Raw genomic sequence first — 20,084 nt, forward strand, 5'->3', positions numbered from 1 at the left:
TTGGGGACCACCAACAGCTACAAACATGTTCCAAAGTGACAATCCTAATCTATCAACAAAAACAAAAACAGGGCATCACAAGCATAGAGGAAAATGCATGCTATGTGTAGATCTTTCTCCATCCCGATCACCTCACTTTTGAAACTGGGCTCCAAAAATGTCCTCATGGTACCTCTTCTGAATCTTCAAATAAATAAACAAACATACAAACCATAAAAGCATTGTAAAACACTGTCCACTTACTACAGTATTGGAACTAGATTAATTAAGAGGAAACATGGCATTCATATTAGTTTTCATATTAATGATTGAGAGGAAAGTGAACCAACCTTTAGTTGGGCTAGGTGTTCTCCTGCCTGTGTGAGGGTAATGCCAAGCTGGCTGCTCAGAATCTCCTGTACTGCTAGAGTAACTCCCTGGGCCATGTTCACACCCCCGCACACGTAGAAGTGACCCTCCTTCTGGTGCAACACACTCAGCACCTCCCCTGCCAACTTCTCCCTCAGGATATCCTGGACATAGATCTGCTGACACACAGAGGTCAAAGGTTAGGAATAGGAGGCACAGTACAGGGAGATGTTACGCTTCAACCTTCACTTGAATCACAAGCCAATCAGGTTCAATCAAGATTTTTATTGAAAAGCTTACTCAGTACATGATTTCTTTCAAAATGACAATGCAACAGTACCTTTGGGTGACCTGGCTGGCGGGAATATGTGGTTGTAACACTCTTCAGGACCCCTTGTCTTCTCATCTCCAGTGTCTCCTCGTTGTATAAATGGTCTGTCTCTGAACTCTGGCAGCCAAACACCAGGATCATAGGACTTCCAGAGAACTCTGTCAAGACACAACCATAGCCCTTAAGGTCAGAGATTCTGTATCAACAGACACACAAACAGACATACAGACACACACACACACACACACTACCTGGGTGTTTCATGTCATGTAGCCGTTGTTGCCAGAAGCTTCGGAAGGGTGCAATGCCACTGCCAGCCCCCACCAGAATGACTGGAGTGCTGGGCTCTGCTGGGAGGTGGAACCCACCTGAACTGTAAACAATAACACAATCAGTTAGCTTCACTTGAAATGATAATCTCAATCATTATACTGGGGATAGGCTACAACCAAGCATTTGGTACAATTGGAGAATGTACCAGCCTACTGACATACAGTATGTTACAGTACGTTCTATACCTGTAGATGAAACATGGTACCAGGTCTCCTTTCTTAATGGTATCCAGCCAGGTGCTGCAGACCCCGTGGTGAAGAGGACCCTGTCCATCTATCGGTAGTACAGAAAAATACAGTACAGTTACTTTCACAGCCAAGAGATAGCAGTTCAAATTCATTTCAAAGCATTTGATAACTGATGTATTGTCATTTCTAAGTTGAGTCGCCCTGTCCTGTACCTTGGATAAGAATGTTTGCTAAGTGACCAAAATGTAAAATCTAATGTCCCATACCTTGTGTGTGATAGTTGAGCACCGTCAGAGTGAGATGTAGCTCATTGGGGTGGAGCTGAGGGGAGGAGCTGATGGAGTAGAGGCGGGGCTTGAGCAGGGGCAGCTGGCTGAGGAGGAAGGCTGCAGAGGGTTCTAAAGACGGGAACTCCTCCAGGACTTCCAGGAAGTTGGGAATACGGAACATCTTCCAGGTCGTGTACTCCTGAGAGTCCTGACGGCAAATTAAGACAGAAGCTAAATAACGAGAAAAATATCTGTTGATATTATTTTTTGGAAAGTGCATAGGCTTACATGGTTATATGTATGAAACATAGTATTTTCTCCAATTCTATACAATTCCAAAGGGTGGTAGGTTAAAGGATTTTCTTTCATGATTTCTCATTTTTATTTCAAGAGACAATAATGAACACTACAGTAGTCCTTGAGACAAACAGAAGTGACCTTTGCCAAGGTCAGCAGACGCTGGCAGTGCCCCTCCTGTCTTGCCAGCTGAGAGAGCTTGTGGAGGAGGTTCTGACAGGGGGGCGTGGTCACATCCAGGAAGTAGGTGAGCGCCTGAGACAAAGGGCACGCTGGGATGCGTCTGACAGTCTGCCAGTTTTTCTCATCATCTGTTGGGAAATCGAAATGCAGAGTAATTTTAACAGTGTCCATTTTTTGAAGATGATGTCTTCCTAAAAATAAATCTGATTTTACCGTGGTTACCTCAATCAGCACCATTATTACTGAATAGTGTTTTACCAAGGCAGGAGTCAGAGCGGTATTCCAGTCGTAGGCACTGGTTGGTTGGGGCTGTATGGGGAAGGAACTTTAGGATTCCAGCCACCAGTTGAGGGAGATTCCCTGGGAAAACACCAACATGGTCTCCTGGGGCAAAGTTCATGACCTCTGCACTTGTCTCCCTCTCCAGCTCCACCAGAATGGTGGACCGGCTAGAAACAAGAATGACAATGCTGAATTAAACCCTGTCAAAATTGAGTCCTGTCAAAAGTGTTAAAAGTATTGCAACAATAACAATGCTAGTGGGTAAAAGAAATTGTGTTGCAGAAGACAAGAAATTAACCTTGAATGGGGGCTCTGTAGATTCTGTCTCCTCTTCAGTTTCATGGGGAAGACAGTGTTAGAGTGAATGGTTGAAAGTGCTGCGAAAGAGAGGACAGTGAAAATCATCAAGTACAACTGGCTGACTGAAATACAAGATTAGTTTATAATGCTTTATAGTGCTACACCAGTCCCTTGTCAAATGTCCATCCCCTGGCCCAGGTGTAGTACCTGTGATGTGGTCCTGGGAGCAGCTCTCCAGTGCTACGCGATATCTCAAAGGGTCCCAGGCCTCGCAGAGTCGCTCTGCCCCAGGGAGCTGCAGACTCAGCTGTCCCTGGATGTTGAACTCCTTATAGGCATCCTGGAAGCAGAGAAAGCGTGCTTAGGCTCAATTATTAAATGTGTAGATCTATGTAGATCAATATGATATGCAAATGCTTATCAGATTAAAGATCATAACAAGGTATTTTTTGTAATGTTACTTGAGCATATAGTAGACATACCAGGAGTATGTTAATATGTATACTATAAAATACACTGAAAAAATGATCGTCAGCACATAGCTAAGATCCACTTTTAAGCCAGAGAGCCATTCTTCCTTGTCTGCCTACCTTGAGAGCAGTGAGAGCCCAGGCAGAGAAGGCCTCTTCCTGTCCATTCAGTTCATCCCCCTCTCCAGTGGGCGTCACCCGCTCTGCCCCCAGCTCCTCCAGCTTGGCATCCACGGCATGGGCAAAAGCACAGAACTGTGGGTACATCCTCGAGCCCAGTCCAAAAACACAGTACATGGGGGAGGAGAGGGGAGATATGAGCAGTTTCAAAACCAAAGAGAGGTAACAGAGACTGTAGTCAAGTCGCCACTTCATCAAATTAGTACATCTTAAAGACATGTACATCACAGGAGGTTAGTAGCACCTAATTGGGGAGGACGGGCTTGTGGTAATGGTTGGAGCAGAATGGTATGGTTTCCATGTGTTTGATGCCATTCCATTCGCTCCGTTCCAGACAATATTATGAGCTTCCCTCAGCAACCTCCACTAATGTACATGTACAGCACAGTACGGAGAGGGCAATGCAGAGAAAAATGCTTGAGATACTACTTATTAACTTGTTCCTGAGATACTGCAAGGAGAAAAGCTGCTTCTTGAAACTCTAGAGAAATAAATATTAAAATGTGGTGAATATTTAGACATTACATTTTATAAATGTTGGGAAAAATATTATTGTTAATATCTTCAAAATACGGAAACACACCTCTCCATTTCCAGGGGAGTCTCCATTCCCAAATGTGCTTGTTACCACAACCAGAAGGCTCTCCTGTTCCATGTCACTGAAGTTATAGTCCTCCATACAGAGCAACTTTGAAGATATACAGTGCAGCTTTAGTTAACTTTGTAAAATATCTGGGAAATTCTGCCTTTTGAGGACAGTAGTGACTTATGACATCAACAGATTGTACAATGTACATGCACATCTACTAGCTAACTCCCCATTGCTTGTTCTGTAAATTAACTCTAAATGAGCTCAATATAGTCCTCACATAAATTTAGGTTCCAATTAAACTATAGTTTTACATTGATTCACAGTGCTTAACACACACAAATGCCCTGAAGCATATTAGCCTGAGGCAGTAGGCCCCCTATCATCCTTCATAGAGATGAGATGGATCTCCTACCCTGCAGTTGAAGGCACAGTTTAGCATGGAGTTCAGTCTCTGGGCCAATGTCTGTGATTTCCCTGTTTCAGTAGCGTACAGGACAGTGCAACGCACCCTGTTAGCCAGCACTCTGCTCATAAGGCTTGAAGAAAAGAGAGCCGCCCTATAGGAGATAACCAGCCATGAATGATAATACTTTGTAATTATGAGCATGGTTTCACTCAACCTCAACCAGTATGAGCATGGTTTCACTCAACCACAACCATTATGAGCATGGTTTCACTCAACCTCAACCATTATGAGCATGGTTTCACTCAACCTCAACCAGTATGAGCATGGTTTCACTCAACCTCAACCATTATGAGCATGGTTTCACTCAACCTCAACCAGTATGAGCATGGTTTCACTCAACCTCAACCATTATGAGCATGGTTTCACTCAACCTCAACCATTATGAGCATGGTTTCACTCAACCTCAACCATTATGAGCATGGTTTCACTCAACCTCAACCATTATGAGCATGGTTTCACTCAACCTCAACCATTATGAGCATGGTTTCACTCAACCTCAACCATTATGAGCATGGTTTCACTCAACCTCAACCATTATGAGCATGGTTTCACTCAACCTCAACCATTATGAGCATGGTTTCACTCAACCTCAACCATTATGAGCATGGTTTCACTCAACCTCAACCAGTATGTGCATGGTTTCACTCAACCTCAACCAGTATGTGCATGGTTTCACTCAACCTCAGCCATTATGAGCATGGTTTCACTCAACCTCAACCATTATGAGCATGGTTTCACTCAACCTCAACCAGTATGTGCATGGTTTCACTCAACCTCAACCATTATGAGCATGGTTTCACTCAACCTCAACCATTATGAGCATGGTTTCACTCAACCTCAACCATTATGAGCATGGTTTCACTCAACCTCAGCCATTATGAGCATGGTTTCACTCAACCTCAACCATTATGAGCATGGTTTCACTCAACCTCAACCAGTATGTGCATGGTTTCACTCAACCTCAACCATTATGAGCATGGTTTCACTCAACCTCAACCATTATGAGCATGGTTTCACTCAACCTCAACCATTATGAGCATGTGTAACGGATGTGAAACGGCTAGCTTAGTTAGCGGTGTGCGCTAAATAGCGTTTCAATCGGTTACGTCACTTGCTCTGAGACCTTGAAGTAGTATTTCCCCTTGCTCTGCAAGGGCCGCGGCTTTTGTGGAGCGATGGGTAACGATGCTTCGAGGGTGACTGTTGTTGATGTGTGCAGAAGGTCCCTGGTTCGCGCCCGGGTATGGGCGAGGGGACGATTTAAAATTATTCTGTTACATTGATGCTGTTGACCCGGATTACTGGTTGCTGCGGAAAAAGGAGGAAGGTCAAAAGGGGGGTGAGTGTAACGGATGTGAAACGGCTAGCTTAGTTAGCGGTGTGCGCTAAATAGCGTTTCAATCGGTTACGTCACTTGCTCTGAGACCTTGAAGTAGTATTTCCCCTTGCTCTGCAAGGGCCGCGGCTTTTGTGGAGCGATGGGTAACGATGCTTCGAGGGTGACTGTTGTCGTTGTGCGCAGAAGGTCCCTGGTTCGCGCCCGGGTATGGGCGAGGGGACGGTTTAAAATTATACTGTTACACATGGTTTCACTCAACCTCAACCATTATGTGCATGGTTTCACTCAACCTCAACCAGTATGTGCATTTATAGCTATGGCAATAATATGATTAGGACTGCATTCTAATTTATAACGCATCATGCCTGTGTTCATAAAGCATTACAGATATGGGTGTCCATGTAAGATTACCTGGCCACCGCTTTGAAGCTGATCTGTTGCTTCCTCAGGCACATCTCCCCATTTCTCCAGACATGGGTCGTCCAGGGGTCAGGCTTCAAACAACAACAACAGTTACAGATGGTGGAGCTTAACCAGATGAATGACATATACTATGCACAGTACAAGATGGTGTCTCAGTATCTACCTGGTAGTAGAAGAAGGGAAAGAGGATGTAGTGGTGGAAGACATCATTAAAAGGCATCATTATCAAGTTAGCCAGGGTTGTGTTGCAGAGGTATGAAACAAGAAAACATTTTGAAACAGAAAATTATATTTTTGGTTATTCCAGACGAGGTTTCCTCCTACATTTCAAAACGTGGGCTACTCTTGCTGAGCATGACCCTGTGCTGTAGCCATGGTGAGTACCTGTGAAAGTGAGCCTTACCTCCAAGACGTTATAAAGCTGATAGTCACAGAAATCCCTCACACCAATTTCAGTGCCCATGTACCAGCCATTAAAGGGACAGGCTGGGAATTCAAGTCCACCAATCTCCATCAACATGTTGGACACCGCAGGCAGAGCATACCACTTCAGTCCTAGGTCTTGGAACCACTTATACCTAATGAGGAAAGATCAACACAATATATCTGATAATAATATATAAAAGAGCATGCCCAAAAACACCACCACTAGGATAGATGTGATTAGTTTCTATAGTGAATCATTCAGTCCTCAATGTGACACCTTCTTCATACAGAATAAGTTACGCACACACACAGTTGACGTGTTCACTCTACCAAAGGTGCTTGAAACACTTGACTCAACTCAGTATTGTGTCCAGTGAAACAAATGAAGGACCACTTTGGAGTGGTTATACATTTAAATAAAAGAAAATGGTACAGGTCATTGGGCCCTCCTAGACCTGGCTTTGGGAAACTATTTGGATAAAGGAATGTGCTGCGTAGTTCAGTTCTATAGAGCTCTTCACTCTCTCCTATTCCTGTTCCTCAAGACAGAGGATTTTAAAACCTTTTTTATAGTTCAAACTCTTGAGTGACTGGGGGCAATGGTTTGATTTTACCCAGGCAGCTACATAAAACATTGATTTAATTAGATAACTCCTACTTAAAAACATCACCATGGCTATGGAGGCATGATGCTCTGAATACTATGTGTCTCTGATGAATCCAATCAATGGCAAATCTAGTATGAAATCAAACAGATTTGCATACACATGTGTCATAACATAACTGGACACCACTTTTGTAGCGGTATCGTAACCAATGAATGTCGTTGTATGCAGTGGAATAGCTATGATGACTCTCTGCAGGCTTAACATCGTATTTGTTCTCAAAAGTGTGTTTACACAATCATCCAATAGAAACGAGGCTAAAGTCACTCACTGAGGGTGTTCCATGGGAACCTCCAGGATCAGGTGTGGAGGGATTTCATAAAGATCTGGGTCCTCCCCATTGACCTGCAGGACTAGTGGCAATACATCGAAGAGGCCGTACTGAGGTTTCCATCCAAGCCGGATACAGATCTTTAAGAACACAGCACAAAAGTAACAGCAACTTTAAAAATGTATATTTTCAAACAAAGACATACAGTATGTGAGCCTGTTTGAATGCATGTTATTGAAATAGCTGGGTGGATCCTGGTGGCTATAGCTACTTTATATAGTACCTCAGTGAATTCTACACTGGATGGGTCTCCCTGGATACTGCCATCAGGCATCTGGTAACCGGCATACTTCACCAGCTGGCTGTTCCACACCCGGAAATCACGCATGGCTTCCTTTCTCAGAGGGAAGACGGTAATCACAGACCTGAAATAAATAAGACAGAAGAAAGAATAAGATATGTAATAACAGACAAACTGAAATAAGGAGCTTGTGAAACTGGCCCATAACAGAGTGAATGTCCTACAGCAGGGTTCCCCAATAGGCAGCGCATTGGGGCAATTTTATTTCCAGAGAAAATAAATAACAAATTGCCTAATAATTAGTTGTTGACATAAAATACAAAAATCTAGGAAATCAGCTCAAAGTAATTTTAATTAAAAAACATATTAACCAATATGCCTCTCTAAGGGGGGTAGTTAGGAAGAGTCTAAAAAATTATGAGAACATTAGGTACATTTTTTTCCATATTAAATTATTAACCTATCATCATTAATATATTATATTACTTACAATGTTCTAATAACTAATAAAAGTAACGGTTTATTTATCTTTTCTTGTTTTTGGCAAAAAGTAAACATCCAGAGAGCCTCTGTATTCACCCCCCTCCAAAATGAAAAGAAAGACAGGAAAAAGAACGGAAAGGGCGACAGTATGTCACCCAATGTTTCACAAATTAAGGTGGGTGTAGTCCGTGAGTGGTGGAAATTAACCTGATAGCTTAGTCCATATTGAAATAGGCTACTTTTGCTCCCCTAACATTAGTTACTTAATATCTTCACAGAAAATTCTGAGTGTTTACATTTCGCTCCTCTTTTAGCCCACATTTAATCAATGTAGGCAAACGTTTAGCAAGCCATTCATAATTAATCAGTTGTCCCTCCCCCTACCTGGTGCCAGGCCCAACAGATGCAGCTTCAGGTTCCGCACTTGACACAAAATCTCACTTGACACAGAGGCAGCCAATATCAGAGCCTTAAAGGAAGAGATGCAGGCTCTTAGAGATGGATGGGAGTCTCTCCTGTCTGAGGTAACACGGATTGCTATGCAAATAGCTGTTGTACCTCAAGTAAGCAAGGAACACAGCTGCCAGAGGAAAAGGAAGAGATTCCATGATGAGACCTCTCAAGAGGAGACAGCTCAGGACAGTGCAGCAACGGTGTTTCAGAACAGTGTTTTTTACTGCTATTGACAAACATCAGAAGTGACTTGGACACTAGGTTCCACACCACTGCAGAAATTGTAGAATACTTTTCTGCTGTTCTGAAAGTTGGGCAGATTAGTGAGGATAAAGTCCCTTCTGTGTGCCAACCACTGACCATGAAGTATTCCAGAGATCTTACACCTGAGTTTCAACATGAAGTAAGACACCTGAACACTGTATATGCTGCCACTTTCCCCCCTAACTTGTCCCCTCTTGGTCTCCTGAATGCAATTTGTAAGATGCAGCTGCAAAGCATTTTTGGAGAAGTGTGCATTGCTTTACGTATGTTTTGCACACTGCCTGTGAGTGTTGCTGGTGACGAGAGCTTTCAGTAAACTAAAACTGATTAAAAAAACTATTTGAGGTCCACTATGTCCCAGGACAGGCTTTGCAGTCTTGCCATGCTGTCCATTGAAAGTCAGTTAGCTAGAAAGCTGGACTTCAAAGACTTGATCAGGGACTTTGCTAGCAAGAAGGCTCGGCGCTGGGCTCTTGGTGAGTAAGGCTGAGCAAGGGCCAGTGATAACTGTTAAATGGCATGGCTATAGATATTGGATCACTCCACACGTGATGCCCACAGGCTGAGAACAAGACTGAGAACAGACTGAGAATAAGATATATCTCAAAGGAATGGCTGGATTGCCATAAAATTTGTTGTGCACAATCAAGACCAAGTGGAAGAAACCTATTGATTTGGTGACTACCTGACCTTTCCTCTAGCGCCACCATCAGGCCTTTTCATTTCCATTTTGTTTTCCATTTCCCCTTTTACAGTTGCTTATTTTCTAGTTGGTAGGTATACTTAGTTAAAAAAAATTGGCTGCTGATTTGATTATTTTATTTGTTATACCATTCTATAGATGATGTTTGTTTTTTTTAATTGAAGAGGTTAATGTATAATTTTACATTTACATTACATTTAAGTCATTTAGCAGACGCTCTTATCCAGAGCGACTTACAAATTGGTGCATTCACCTTATGACATCCAGTAGAACAGTCACTTTACAATAGTGCATCTAAATCTTAAAGGGGGGGGGGTGAGAAGGATTACTTATCCTATCCTAGGTATTCCTTAAAGAGGTGGGGTTTCAGGTGTCTCCGGAAGGTGGTGATTGACTCCGCTGTCCTGGCGTCGTGAGGGAGTTTGTTCCACCATTGTGGGGCCAGAGCAGCGAACAGTTTTGACTGGGCTGAGCGGGAACTGTATATATTTATTTTAAGTTATTCATTAATGTTAAGAGAATTTTCCATTCAAGAATTTTACCATTACAATTACATTTAGACTGTAAAATATTTCTTATAGACGGGTGTTTCAGTTGTTTGGACTTTTTTATTTATTTATTTTATTTCACCTTTATTTAACCAGGTAGGCTAGTTGAGAACATGTTCTCATTTACAACTGCGACCTGGCCAAGATAATGGTCTATCAATAATCAGATCAGTAGCATGACCAGGCCAACCAGATCAGTAACATCATTTGCATGACCATACCAACTTCATCCCTAGGCTGGATGGGCGAGATGCCCAGAACCCTGCCCCCTCACCTTTATGATGGAGCACATCACCTGCGGTATGCCTAATTGAATCTGGTTAGGTTCCAACACATTGTTTAGTAATCCCCATTTTAGAACAACATTGCATGCCCACAGATCAATATGCAGTGTACAAACTATTCATAACTATGTTCCGGCCCCTGACCATCCATTCAAGGAAAAATCGGCCTATAGCTGAATGTAATTGGGGATCCCTGACCTACAGTATTGTTCTCACGGAGTAAAGGGTTGAAGGTCTAAGTCAAGTGCAATAAATAACACATGAGACAGGAGTATTAGTAGAATTACTTTTACATTGGTACATTTACATGTTAATATTTTAGCAGATGTTGTTATCCAGAGCGACGAACAGTTAGTGGGACAAATCTGTAGTTTACATTTGACACATTTCTAACTTCATACAGGGTTGATCTTTACTCGGCATTTTCTGCCCTCTACCTCATTACCTCATACTTCTCTATCCTTTCTAGTTTCACAAAGAATGCTGCAGTAGTTAGGCTACCTCAGAAAGTAGGGCTGTTGGTCACCTAGGCCTAGATTCAATCGTTGTCGAAGCGTGATTTTAAATCGAAAGGCAATCTTCCCGCATTCGCAGAGACTGCATTCACGTAAACACTGCATATGATCTCTCAATTGAAAATGACCTTATAGTTTCAATGGCACTATAATGCAGATGTTTGGATTGAAACAAGTCCCTGCTCTTTGTCCCAACTCTTTGTTTACCTTAGGTTTCCTCCATTTGTGGCAAACTGTAAGTGTTCGCACAGAGACTTGAACATATCCTGAGTAGTCTTGCACTTTCTGGCATCAAACACCTGCAGGACAATCCAAGAAACATGTTGGTGAGTATTGGTTAAGTGGGACACCTAGCAAAGCTTTATAATGGATATATTTAAATGTGTACAATAACATAACAAACAATCGATGCCTGTGTGTTAGTGAGGAAGTATGTGATGATAAAAAACGGATTCAATTGGCGTGAAGTCATTGTGGGCGTGGCATCCCGTGTAATGACATGTATCTAAAGTCATAATGGTAAGTAAAATGACATAGGATTCCAAGACAAATCATGTTAAGCTCGTAAAAAATTAAGAAAGGGTATTCAGCTTTTCATTACAATGTATTTTGTAAATGTAAATCAAAATGACTGTAAATTGTTATTTTACTACTTTCACCTTTTTAGAATATTTGCCTACGTCCAAACTGGGACACCCTGTTACTGTCAAACTGGGACACCCTGTTACTGTCAAACTGGGACACCCTGTTACTGTCAAACTGGGACACCCTGTTACTGTCAAACTGGGACACCCTGTTCCTGTCAAACTGGGACACCCTGTTACTGTCAAACTGGGACACTGTCAAACCTGTCAAACTGGGACACCCTGTTACTGTCAAACTGGGACACCCTGTTACTGTCAAACTGGGACACCCTGTTACTGTCAAACTGGGACACCCTGTTACTGTCAAACTGGGACACCCTGTTACTGTCAAACTGGGACACCCTGTTACTGTCAAACTGGGACACCCTGTTACTGTCAAACTGGGACACCCTGTTACTGTCAAACTGGGACACCCTGTTACTGTCAAACTGGGACACCCTGTTACTGTCAAACTGGGACACCCTGTTATTGTCAAACTGGGACACCCTGTTACTGTCAAACTGGGACACCCTGTTATTGTCAAACTGGGACACCCTGTTACTGTCAAACTGGGACACCCTGTTACTGTCAAACTGGGACACCCTGTTATTGTCAAACTGGGACACCCTGTTACTGTCAAACTGGGACACCCTGTCAAACTGGGACACCCTGTTACTGTCAAACTGGGACACCCTGTTACTGTCAAACTGGGACACCCAGTTACTGTCAAACTGGGGGACCCTGTTACTGTCAAACCACCCTGTTACTGTCAAACTGGGACATTGTCAAACTGGGACACCTGTTACTGTTAATGTCAAACTGGGACACCCTGTTATTGTCAAACTGTTGTTGTCAAACTGGGACACCCTGTTACTGTCAAACTGGGACACCCTGTTATTGTCAAACTGGGACACCCTGTTATTGTCAAACTGGGACACCCTGTTATTGTCAAACTGGGACACCCTGTTATTGTCAAACTGGGACACTCTAGGCCATTTTAAGGCAGTTTTTTCCCCCGGTAGATTATGAAATACATGTTGTTTTCTTAACAGAAATCCATTTTCTAAATAGGATTAAATGAAAGATATTACCTCACCAACATTAAAAAAATTCTAGCTAGCTACAGTATATTCATAACAGGTGACTGGTGACAATAAAACAGTCATTGACATGTTTGAGGGGTGAGGTCTTAATGGTTTCATTCTACAAAATGTCCAGTAGAGTGAAGTTTGAAGCTGGTGTACCAAACCGAAAGTAAAAGACAAAAAATTTGGGGGAAGAACTGGAAGCATTACAATAGCGCACATAGAACAGATCTACCACTTGCCTTCAGGTAGAATGATGGATCTATAACTCACATTTCTACGTACATTTTTTGGGTCGGGTTGCCCAAAAATATACATATTGCTACTTTAATGTTCCACAAAATGACATAAAGAATTTTTTAATACATTTAATTTGTATGAATAATTGAAGTTTATTATAAAAATATAGAAATTTCTCATATACTCTAATTTATTCTTCTTTACAATAAAGAATGAAGTTTCCCACTTTGAATACCAAGGTGTCCCAATTTGCCAGTATCTACAGAAAAAATGTGGTCTCAGGACAATTTGTGTTTGAAGAAGAGCCATCCATCCTGTGTTATATTGTTTGGGTCGACTGAAATGAAAACAATGCCTTCTAATAATTTTAATTGAATATGTTATTAGTTATTGGTAGTTTTTAGATAAACTACTAATGCCATGTTTTAGTCCGCTGGAGAAAGTGAGTCATGCTCTCTGGGCTACATCGGGCTGTTTGGGACGCAGTGGGACATTTGAAGCAGAGGTCTGAATAGTTGGATTGGAAACGTTCTTTGACAGTTTCTGATTACTGTTGCTGGGTTTTATAGGTAACACCAGTTAATTTGAGCATTAAGTTCATGTATTCTAACATTATAATCTGTTCCATTACGTGGAAAAATGTCCGGTCATTAAAGTGGATTACAGTTTGAGTTTGAGTTTATTTTTACAGTCACAGTGCACATGAATCAACGTTTCAGTAAGCTCCGGTTTTAGCCAGCAGGCTAATTTTCAACCGCAGTCCCTGGGCAGGTTATTAAAAACAATTACAATAACAATACAGACAATCAATGAGCAGTGAGCACATGCAGAGCAACATAGAACAAGTATCACGTAGCACGCTGTCATGACGTTGGCCTCTTTGGGTATAGCAAGCCCATCCCCCTCTCCCTGCCTCCCCCTTTCCTCCTTCAACTAGGTTGCTGTGGTCAGAGAGACGTTGTAAATTCCTGAGAATCTCCTCATGAACACACAGTATAGAGAGAGTAGATTTTCATGGAGAACAAAGGAAATCCTTCCACCTCACAGAACTTGAGGTACAAACAAATTTCATGTTCCGGAGAAGGTATAAAAGATCGGTGAAGAATCCAGCTACTAACTGGTCCGTTTGTCACAACTTGGGGAAGCTCATGGGAGACGGTGTGGCCACATTACCATAACGCTGTTTATATAATAGCCTCAGATATAAGGTTTACATCTAATTGTTGTATAAGATGAATGAGTGAGTATGATACTGTTTGTATAATTGTGTAATATGATTTTGGACTGTTTAATGATGAAAAATACATTTCCCTTTTGATTTGAACTAAATCAGAGGACCGCCCCTGAGCCCAGTTAGGGTCAGACATCCTGGGACAGCCCTCTTTGGCCCTTCCAAATAAAACCCCCACTCGGTTTTTTTTTGATCAGCAGACCGAGCTTACCTCAATTACTAGATGGCTAAAGGTGGCAGACCATGTTTTTCTCCATTAGGAGGACAAAGGGTGTAGACCATTGCTGAATCTTTTAACCATACCATGTAGTTAAACTCTTAGACTATCGATGCCGACAGAATAAGAACAAGTATTTGATATTAATTACTAGTCTGCCACTAGGAATTCGGTATCATTGAAGAACGACCACCGCCGAAACATCTATTCTATAACGAATGTCAATCTGAACAATCCCCTCTAACCACAACCGAGAGAGAGAGGGAGAGAGACGGACAATTCTACAAAAGAAATTAACTTTTCACCAGCGATCAAGATGACACACTGAGTGTAAATATATATATTGATTGCAATTGTTCCCGAATGAGTGAGCGTTCATGTGCAAAGGATTAGCATTTCAATTGTTATAATTATCACTCTGTAGTGACTTAGACAAAAGGAGAAGTGGGGGTTGACTAACAAGCCGCCATGCCGGTTTAGCCAACTAGGGCACATTCTCCTATAATTTCATGGTACCACATTTACCTTGTTTGTTTGTTTGTTTATGCATTTCTGTGAATTACTTAGTTAGTAATAAATAAATGATTTAAGACAATTGATTTATGGATGACTCATAGTGAAGACTGGGTTCGTGCAGATAACCAACAATTTACGACGTTTGGAATGAGACTAACGTGAAGTAAAGTAAATAATTAATTTATTCGAAGACTAATTGTTCAGATAAAATATCTGAAAAGTTATTTTAGGAAATGATAACTTTGTAATCTGAATATTTTTCCTTGGTGCCCCGACTTCTTAGTAATTACGGTTACATGATTAATCAGTCTTATCGCGTAATAACTAATTACAGAGAATCTTTGATAAAAACTATCAGTCTTCAGTTAATGATAGTAAAGACACAGCAACGCAAAAAGCAACAAAACAAAATACATAAGTGTTTCCACACCTCACCAGCTACAGACAACATGGAAAGCATCCCAAGGACCATACCATGGTCCAAACATGCCAATACCATGGTCCAAACATGCCAAGACAGTGGTGAAGAGAGCACGATAAAACCTTTTCCCCCTCAGGAGACTGAAGAGATTTGGCATGGGTCCTCAAAAGGTTCAAAAGCTGCACCATCGAGAGCATCCTGACAGGTTGCATCATCGCCTGGTATGGCAACTGCTCGGCATCTGACCATAAGGCGCAACATAGGGTAGGTAGTGTGAGCGGCCCAGTACATCACTGGGGCCAAGCTTCCTGCCATCCAGGACCTATATAATAGGCAGTGTCAGAGGAAAGCCCATAAAATTGTTAGAGACTCCTGTCACCCAAGTTATAGACTTTTTTCTCTGCTACCACACGGCAAGCGGTACCGGAGCACAGAGTCTAGGACCAAAAGGCTCCTCAACAGCCTCTACCCCAAGACATAAAACGGCTGAACAAATTAATAAAATCGCTACCGGACCATTTACATTGACCCCCCCTTTTGTACACTGCTGCTACTCGCTGTTTGTTTGTTAGCTATGCATAGTCACTTCGCCCCCACCTACATGTAGAGGTTACCTCAACTAGCCTGTAACCCCGCACACTGACTCGGTACCGGTGCCCCCTGTATATAGCCTCGTTATTGTTATTCCTGTTGTGTTACTTTTTATTTTTACTTTTCATTTTAGTTTACTTGGTAAAAATGTTCTTAACTCTTCTTGAACTGCACTGTTGGTTAAGTGCTTGTAAGTACGCATTTCACGGTAAAGTCTACACCTGTTATATTCGGCGCATGTGACAAATAAAGTTTAATTTGATTTGAAACGGGTTAGGGATTATTGATTGGCCTCTAGTCATGGGAAGCTCTCATAGAGAAAGCAGATAGACTAAAGGTGTTTTTCCTTAAGGGAACTATACAGTCACCTCTCATAGCAGACCTTGTGGATCTGCTGCCATATGTTTGGGTTTTCTGTTTAACAAAAGTACTGAGTGGAGAGGGAGCCAGGCCATTTAGGATCTTGAATACAAGACATGCTTTGGTGTATTGCACAAGATTTTTCCAACTCAGGAGCTCATGCTTCCTGAGGATGTAACAGTGATGATGGCTATTGGGCTTCCAATCAAGCACCCTGAGAGCCTGTTTGTAGACAGATTGAATGGGCTTTATTGTTGTACAGCAAGTTTGGGCCCAACTAGTCAAGCAGTATGTTAAGTGGGGAAGCATCATAGATTTGAAGTACAGTTTTATCTTCCTCTGTAGTCAAAACAATTTGTATATATCAGAAATCAGCTAGGTTGAATTTGGTTATTTGAGTTACCTTTTTCACCTGCTTTTTAAAAGAGAGGTTGGAATCAAGTATGATGCCAAGGTACTTAAAATCAGATACCAGCTGGAGCTTTTCCCCTGACACATACACATCTGGCTCAGTGGCATCAGTTGCCCTCTTTGTGAGGAACATGCAGACTGGATTTTTTACGTTGAGATGTGAACATGAGTCACTGAGCCACTCTGTAACCTGGACCGTTACAGTAGTGAGTTCTTGTGCAGCTTGTTGTTTGCTCTTTGCATTCACATACACTACCGTTCAAAAGTTTGGGGTCACTTAGAAATGTCCTTGTTTTCCATGAAAACATACATGAAATGAGTTGCAAAATGAATAGGCAATATACTCAAGATGTTGACAAGGTTCTAAATAATGATTTTTAATTGAAATAATAATTGTCCTTCAAACTTAGCTATCGTCAAAGAATCCTCCATTTGCAGCAATTACACCCTTGCAGACCTTTGGCATTCTAATCTGAAGAGATTTCACCCCATGCTTCCTGATGCACCTCCCACAAGCTGCTCCCACAACAGCTCAATAGGGTTGAGATCCGGTTATTGTGCTGGACACTCCATTATAGACAGAATACCAACTGACTGCTTCTGACCTAAATAGTTATTGCATAGTTTGGAGCTGTGCGTGGGTCATTGTCCTGTTGTGAGAGGAAACTGGCTCCAATTAAGCACCGTCCACAGGGTATGGCATGGCGTTGCAAAATGGAGTTATAACATTCCTTCTTCAAGATCCCTTTTACCTTGTACAAATCTCCCACTTTACCATCACCAAAGCACCCCCAGACCATCACATTGCTTCCACCATGCTTGACAGATGGTGTCAAGCACTCCTCCAGCATATTTTCATTTTTTCTGCATCTCACGAATGTTCTTCTTTGTGATCCACACACCTCAAACTTAGATTTGTCAATCCATAAGACTTTTTTTCCAGTCTTCCTCTGTCCAGTGTCTGTGTTCTTTTGCCCATCTTAATCTTTTATTTTTATTGGCCAATCTGAGATATGTCTTTTTCTTTGCAACTCTGCCTTGAAGGCCAGCATCCCGGAGTCGCCTCTTCACTGTTGATGTTGAGACTGGTGTTTTGCATGTACTATGTCAGGAAGCTGCCAGTTGAGGACTTGTGAGGCGTTTGTTTCGCAAACTAGACACTCTAATGTACTTGTCCTCTTGCTCAGTTGTGCACTGGGGCCTCCCACTCCTCTTTCTATTCTGGTTCTCGCATGGAATAGCCTTCATTTCTCAGAACAAGAATAGACTGATGAGCTTCAGAAGAAAGTTCTTTGTTTCTGGCCCTTTTGAGCCTGTAATCGAACCCACAAATGCTGATGCTCAAGATATGCAACAAGTCTAAAGAAGGCCAGTTGTATTGCTTCTTTAATCAGTTTTCAGCTGTGCTAACATAATTGCAAAAGGGTTTTCTAATGATCAATTAGCCTTTTAAAATTATAAACTTGGATTAGCTAACACAACTTCCCATTGGAACACAAGAGTGATGGTTGCTGATAATGGGCCTCTGTAAGCCTATGTAGACATTCCATTAAAAATCTGCCGTTTACAGCTACAATAGTCATTTACAACATTAACAATGTCTAAACTGTATTTCTGATCAATGTGATGTTATTTTAATGGAACGGTAGTGCAGTGTAGTGGAGTTCTTAAGCTATTTAGAATGGTATCATGTTGGGGGTTAACACAATGGGGTGATTCTGTAAGGTGTTCCAGAAAGCATATTTTCATAAAGTGTCCCACTTTACCAATACTCACCCTCATCATTCATTAGGCTAATCTACACATAGAACATTATACATACACCCATGTGCATGCATGAAAAACACATACAAGAATACAACAGATACTGATATTGATTCCTAAAAGATAATGAGAAACGGAAATGTATCTTCTGCCTTGTTAGTATGTTTTCTTACTTGTAAATTGGACCACTGAATCCTGCCGATGCATCTTGGGGCGTTCCTCCATGCTTGTCGAGCACCAAACACTAATTTGTCCATAGTCAGCGAATAAGTTCCACAGGAACCTATCTCCATAGCAACTTCCTCCAATCTGGCAAGGTGATGTTCAATTTTGGGGCTATGCATTTGGGATTATATTAGACTATGTGTAAATCATTGAAAACAAACAAATCATAAAATAGAGGGGATTTACATTTTTCCCATTGCAAAGGCCCACATAGATGCTTCATAAATGATCTATAAGCAAATTTTTACAAAAGGCTATAAAGGCTAACTGGCTTAAATATTTTCCCATACTGCCATAATTTATGAAGCATCTAAGAATACATTGTACAGTAAAGGCTTTATAAAGGCTCATAAATGAAGTACAGAAAATATAGGATACAATCTATAAATGCCTAAAAGGCATTAAAGAATATTGCAATTTTAAGCAACAGTGTGTCTTTTACACATAGTCATCGTCTTTAGAGAAGTATTACACTGAGGCCTATTACTTACATTTTGAAGGACTTGTAGGACTTGTAGTATTGGTTGATTAGGTCAATCGCCTGAGGTAGGATCTCAAGAGGAGAATCTTTGGGACAGCGCATTAGAGCCTTTGGAGTCATGACAGAACCTTCACAAACTTGTGATGTGCATTGTTGGTTCTGCATATGAAATAAAATAAGACAGTTTAAATAAAAATGTATTGCTTTATTATATAGTGTTCAATCTTCACTGAAATAGAAAACACTCAAATTGAGGTGCGGCTTCATAATTTGAGCAAAAGAGCCAAGCAAATAAGTTGCGGTACTGTACCACGGCACACACAAAGCATCATAAACTGTAAACGCACCTTAACTGCCTGGTGGTGCAGCATATCATTGAGACTTGAGCCATCCTTCACGTTACGCACAGGTATAGACAACGGACACCTGCTTGCTCTTGTTTCCCACTATGGGATGAACATAGAGGTGAAACGGGTTTAACGTATGTCGCTTGCTTTTAGCATACTTTCTCATTTTATTTCAACTGTAATCTCAATTCGTACCCTCTTTGGTTTAGTCTGGAGAGCTATTTTGGTTTCATCATCTTGAAGCACCATCTCCATAATTGTAAAATAAATGCAGTTCATTAACATTAACATACCCATTTATCTAAATAATTCAAACATTTGTAACCTATTAGATTGAAATGTATGTGTTTATATGCTATTTTGCTATGATTAAAATGTATTTTGAATTCCTTGGTAACAAAAAAACATGAATATTAAGTTTAATTAAACATTTTAAAGTTATAATGTGCTCAATAGCCTTCAGTGTTGTGGCATAAACTCTTTAAAACAATCTAATTTAAATTATATAATATCCCAGTATTTACTCTTACCTTCAGTTAGTTGAGACAGGCATCAATTCCTCTCTGAAACTTTTCCTCCTGAGATTTTTCAATTTATACCTGGTTGTAACGAAACATGGGCAGGCTTCTATGAAAATTCCCTGGTTGTGTTCCAGGTA

At 41.3% G+C, this 20,084-nt stretch overlaps 1 protein-coding gene across 1 annotated transcript; it reads right to left on the reverse strand.

Moving 5' to 3' along the window:
- Nucleotides 1-131: 131 nt before the first annotated feature.
- On the reverse strand, nt 132-19,711 carry LOC118396987 (nitric oxide synthase, inducible-like). The gene is given in 23 exon segments (XM_035791366.2): nt 132-183; nt 330-524; nt 689-837; nt 931-1,052; nt 1,198-1,285; nt 1,467-1,677; nt 1,908-2,077; nt 2,214-2,398; nt 2,530-2,608; nt 2,739-2,871; nt 3,122-3,302; nt 3,619-3,662; nt 3,765-3,869; nt 4,186-4,330; nt 5,990-6,072; nt 6,165-6,579; nt 7,364-7,503; nt 7,647-7,788; nt 11,122-11,213; nt 18,547-18,709; nt 19,090-19,238; nt 19,427-19,525; nt 19,622-19,711. Coding segments are annotated over 23 exon segments (3,231 nt in total). The 3' UTR covers nt 132.
- Between the last annotated feature and the right edge of the window lie 373 nt (nt 19,712-20,084).

Source organism: Oncorhynchus keta, chromosome 18 (assembly GCF_023373465.1).
Source record: "Oncorhynchus keta strain PuntledgeMale-10-30-2019 chromosome 18, Oket_V2, whole genome shotgun sequence".
Lineage (NCBI taxonomy): Eukaryota > Metazoa > Chordata > Actinopteri > Salmoniformes > Salmonidae > Oncorhynchus > Oncorhynchus keta.